This window comes from Triticum dicoccoides, chromosome 5B, assembly GCF_002162155.2.
Source record: "Triticum dicoccoides isolate Atlit2015 ecotype Zavitan chromosome 5B, WEW_v2.0, whole genome shotgun sequence".
NCBI lineage: Eukaryota > Viridiplantae > Streptophyta > Magnoliopsida > Poales > Poaceae > Triticum > Triticum dicoccoides.
Window position 1 is genome coordinate 442,913,607 of NC_041389.1, and position 5,565 is coordinate 442,919,171.

General features: G+C 48.2%; 1 protein-coding gene across 1 annotated transcript; it reads left to right on the forward strand.

Annotated features, from left to right (window-relative positions):
• Positions 1-2,806: 2,806 nt before the first annotated feature.
• Positions 2,807-3,815, forward strand: LOC119310301 (mavicyanin-like). Its single transcript, XM_037586098.1, has 2 exons — positions 2,807-3,091; positions 3,226-3,815. Exons 1-2 carry the CDS (start codon positions 2,926-2,928, stop codon positions 3,549-3,551), a joined length of 492 nt encoding a protein of 163 aa, XP_037441995.1. The 5' UTR covers positions 2,807-2,925; the 3' UTR covers positions 3,552-3,815.
• Positions 3,816-5,565: the final 1,750 nt, after the last annotated feature.

Genomic DNA, 5,565 nt, shown 5'->3' on the forward strand with positions numbered 1-5,565 from the left:
GGTTGGGAGTCAATAGGAGAAATATAAATGACACTTCCTTCACAAAGTGCCATTTAGGGCAGAATAGGAAATTAATTATTGGGGAATTATTTTTGAACATGGCAATGAAAACTTTTGCCATATTTGATCAAGATATGACCCAAACAATTTATGAGAATTATTTGGGAATTTTAGGAGTGATGGAAATATAGGTTGCTTCACAACCTAGGGCAATTGGAGTTATTCCTTTAACAGAAAGGAATATTCCCAATAAAAAGAATATTGGGATTTGGGCTAGGATGGAAATATAAAGGTCTAGGGTTGGATTTGGATATGACAAGCCACTCTAGAAACAAAGAAGAGGTCATCTTCTTCAGTTTCCAGACCACTAAGCCACGGAAAAAGAAAACTCAAGCAAAAACCTCGGAAAAACAAAAGAAAAAGAAAGCGCCAAAAATCAGGCTGTCACGCCGCAGCAAAGCTACTCCACAAGGACTACTCTGCTCCCAAACTTGCTTTCCCGAATGATCCATGGTTTCATCGCCGTTTTCGCATGCAAAAACCATTGTTTTGCGCATTGTGGAGGGAGTGGAGGCACATGACGACTACTTCAAACTCAGAAGGGATTACTGCAGCCACCCTCTCTTTCTTGGCCAAGCAGAAGTGCACAGCTACTCTGAGGATGCTTGCACTTGGTACTGCTGCAAATGCCGTTGGCGAGATGGTCAGGATGGGGGAGAGCACGTGCTTGAAGACTACTGTCAAGTTTGCCCGCGCCGTGGTCGAGGTGTTTGGACCTGAGTATCTCAGAGAACTAAATGCGCAGGACACAAAGAAGTTATTGGCTATTGGAGAGGCAAGGGGGTTTCCAGGAATGCTCAGATCAATTGATTGCATGCATAGGCAATGGAGAACTGCCCCAAAGGTCTGCAGGGAATGTATCAAGGTCACACCAGAGAGACCACCATCATACTAGAAATGGTGGCATCACATGACTTATGGATTTGACATGCTTTCTTTAGAATGTCCGGTTCTCACAGCAACATCAACGTGCTTCAGTCATCTTCGGTCTTCAGGAGGCTTTGCAATGGGGAATCACCGTCGTGCAACTACATCGTCAACGACCAAGACTACAACATGGGGTACTATCTTGCCGATGGTATCTATCCTCAGTGGGCGGCATTTGTGAAGACCATATCCGAGTCGCGTGGCAATAAATAGAGCCACTTTGCAACAATGCAAGAAGTGGCTAGGAAGGATGTGGAGAGGGCATTTGGTGTGCTTCAGGCTTGTTGGGAAATTGTGTGGAGCGCTGCTATGGTGTGGGAATCAGAAACTTTGTGGCAGCTAATGACATGTTGTGTTATTCTGCACAATATGATTGTCGAGGATGAGGGTGGGTGTAGCCCGAACCCATGAATTCGAAGCACATGAAGAACAAGTTGATATCCCGGTAGATCAAGATGTGGCTCAGCTGATGAACTTTCTGCAGATGCATCAGAATCTTCGAGATCAGCAGGTGCACACGCAACTACTCAATGATCTTGTGGACCATATGTGGACCCACAATAGCAACTAAGGAGACAATGCTTGAGTTTCGCACTTAAAATAAATTTTATGTAAACGATGTCTATGCTTGATACCACCAATTGCTATTTATGTGCGACATTGTGTTGCATGATCGATGTTTATGTATTTGCATGGGTGTGAGAGTCCGGATTTGAGATATGTAGATGCCCGGAAGAAAATATGAAGGCCCGTCCGGATGCGCCCGCGGGCGTGCCCGGTCGTGTCCATGGGCGTTTGAGAGCATGAATTTACCAAGTCCGGCTGTAGACGCTCTAATGAACTAAATGGACCCATGGTCAGTAAGAAATGGTTTGACCGTGTGCTGGGTGCGAGGATCTGAGGCGCCCTGTAATTCCTGATAGTATGGAAAAACACTGCGTCTGAAGAATGGATGTGTATGTGTCCGTGTGTTGCATTATATTTCCACCCAGTACATTCTGCGGTTACACCTGCCCGGCTACTCACATGACACGCACGCTCTGCCCAGTACTGTGCTCGAGACCGAGTCTAAACTCTGAAACTGAGGCCTGTGCGGTTGTATCCTTTGCCCTCTCATCAGTCTCTGTACGCCGTACGCGTTAGGTGGAGCACATCCAGGTCAAAGGATTAGGTGAAACAGCACACACATGCATTCTCCTCCGTCCGTCCGTTCGTTTCATTCATCATGTAAAAAGCACAGCATCATCATCATCATGCACCTTGTGCGAAAACGATCGAGCAAAGGAGCAGGAAAACCAACTAACTAACCCATGCCTTCGCTGTTCCTACGCTTTGGCATCGGTTCCCTGACCAGCCAGGCGAGGCACCCTACCGATATTGTTTGTTCATTCAAAGGCCAACAAAACCCCCCTCCTTTTGCGTTTTCAATGCGTCCCTGAATTGTCTGTCCAAAAGCCCGCGGAAAATCCATACGTTTTCAAACGCGAGCGGCGCAAATGGCACTCCGCGGAGATGCCGACCAGCTAGGCGCCGGCGCGGCTTTGAGTGGGGCGCACCAAAGGCTTTCCTTGCGCCTCCATTCCCTTCACACGCCCAAGGAATATTGTCGACGAGAAATCAAATCAGCAGAAAGGAAACTGTCATTAGCTACTGCTCCTAGTTCTTTCCGTAAACTTTGTTATCACACCGGAAATTGTCATTGGCTACTTACTAGTTCTTTCTGTAAACTTTTTCGCACCGGGAAGCTTTTGCGAGGGGACGTGGGGATCTGATGTGTATAAATAGACCTCTCAACCTCCGGTCCGGTGTGCGACACCGCTACATCCACAGTGCTGGGGTTTGGTGAGTGGTACATACATCCATCGTCATATATCCTTTGCATCCTTTCCAGTGCCAACCTCTCTTGTTCGCACTCTCCTTCCTCTGATCGTCGATCATATGGCGTCCTCCTCTGCCGCTCTCCTCGCGGTGCTCGTCGTCGCGGGCTGCGCGGGCATGGCTGCGGCCACGTCGTACACCGTCGGCGACACCAAGGGCTGGGTGACCGGCGTCGACTACTCCGGCTGGACCAGCGGCAAGTCGTTCGCCGTCGGCGACACGCTAGGTGAGCGATCGAGCTCTTGGTCCTCGTTGGCACCACCGCTTGCCACTGTTGCCAGCCACACTCAATAACACCAGTATACTGCTTCCGTTGGTACGTAGTACGTGTTGAAATTGTGTTGGAATTTTGCCTTGCAGTGTTCAGCTACGTGAGCAAGGTGCACACTGTGACGGAGGTGAGCCAGGGCGGCTACACATCCTGCTCCGGCAGCAACGCGGTGGCCAACGACGACAGCGGCGCCACCACCGTCACGCTGGCGACCCCCGGCACGCACTACTACATCTGCAACATCCCCGGCCACTGCGCCAGCGGCATGAAGCTCGCCGTCACCGTCGCCGGGGGCGGCTCGTCCCCTGGAGGCTCCACCCCGTCCGGCGCCTCCGCCGGAGGCACCCTGGTCCCGGCGATGGGCGCCGTCGTCGCCGCGGCGGTGGGGGCTCTGGTCAAGGTGGCGCTGTTCTGACGCAGCCGCTCGTACGTCGGCGGGCGTGCCAGGGCAGAGGCAGTGCAGGTCATCGGTCGCTTTCGAGGATTTCGGTCGTCTTAATTTGCGTTACGTTTTTTGGGGGCGCCGTTCTTTTACGCGCACTCGTGTCGTGTATGCACGTTGGGCTGTGTGCCTCCCGGTTTCTCGTCGTGCCTGAGCATTATGGATTGTGCGTTTCGTGACGAAATATTTTCTTTTGCTGAAGAGTTCTGCGTAATAAAAGTACTTTGTGCAACAAAAGTCTCTTGTGGTCAAGAGATACACTGGTGGAAAAAGGGCCTTTGGTCGCGGTTCGCAACTGCCATTAGTCGCGGTTGCGCAACCGCGACCGACCTGGCGCGACTAAAGGCCCCCCCCCCTTTAGTCGCGGTTGCTTAAGAACCGCGACTAAAGGCCCGTCCACGTGGGCGCCAGGTGGCCGTCGGGGCGGAGGACCTTTAGTCGCGGTTCTTCTGGCCAACCGCGACTAAAGGCCGCCGCAGGTTTAGGGTTTTAGCCCCCCCTTAAACCTGTTTTCTGTTTAATTTGTATTGTTTTATTTCTTTTGTGCTTTATTTTAATTTTGAAGGAGTTTCATATATTCTACGGTACTACATACATGCATATGAATGTACAATTTCAAATAAATTTGAAATTAGAACCAAAAAGAATTCAAGAGGAATATACAATATATATTCAATATCATCGGATGACCATATACAATTTTGAACAAGTTTCCATACATGATTTAATGCATATAAAGTTCTACGTCCTCGTAATAGTGTTCTCCTTTAGGATGGAGGACTTCCCTGCTGAACCATCCAGCTAGTTCCTCTTGAAGTGGTCGGAAGCGAGCTTCTGGACTAAGCATCCACCGGAGGTTATTCCTCTTAGCATTGGTATCACTCGGAACCCGCTCAGAGGTGTATCTCCGGATCATCTCACATACATAGTATCCACATAGATTGGTCTCCGGTGGCTGAATATCCCCAGCATTCTTAGCCTTTAACATTTTGAATTCTAGCTCTTTTTTGAATTCACCGACCTTTGTATCTACGAACCGTCTCCAAACCCTACGAGGCAAAGAAAATTAAATGAACAAGAGAGTTATTAATTAGTTACTTGATATTAGGAAATGAACGAAATAGGCCGATCGATGTAGAGCGCAAATGAATGAAAATAATTACTTCTGCAGCATTCTTCTCATGCCGCCCCAAAGCTTTGGATCCATATTCACAGAGTCGTGGACGAGACATTCTGAGGTGTTAACTTTAATTACTAGCAGAATCCAGTGGAACCTGCGGACACGATACATGCACAGTACGTCATGCATAACTCATCGATTAGCCGGCCACATACCATGCATGGAGTAAACAAAAGAGAATGTGCTCAAGACAGAAACACTCACTCAAAATGGTAAGGAAATAGAATATCACTTTTGAGTTCCTGCTTTGTAAGAAACTGCCACAGGTCTGCCTCCACGTCGGTGGGGTAACGCTCCAACACATGTCCATTAACGATGTGTGGGTCAATGAACCCAACATCATGAATGTTCCTTACTCTGCATTCCTTAATCTTCATTCTGCATGTATAATAGCGGACACAACAATATAGTTAGGACATATATATAGTGCAGGCAATATGAACGAGATGGGGTAGAAATTAATAAATCACTTACAGAACGTAGCAACTGATGATAGATTTATCGAGCTCGCGCAGATTGAAAAGCTGGAACAATTCACTCAGTTCAATTTGTACATAGTAATGTTTGAAGTGATGCTCATGTCTAACTTCCGCATAAATATATTCTTTGGCGTTTTTATTTTTTATGTAACCCTTGTACCATTTCAGCAGACCTTTCATTTGTGGAGGTAGATCATTTTCCTCCGCAGGCTCGACGAGAGGCCCATTCTTGACATATGTAATTACTACCTCCTTCACTGGCGCCTCATCAAGGCCTAACAGTTCACGAAGAGTAATACCTAAGTTGGCCGCTTGTTCTCTGGCACTC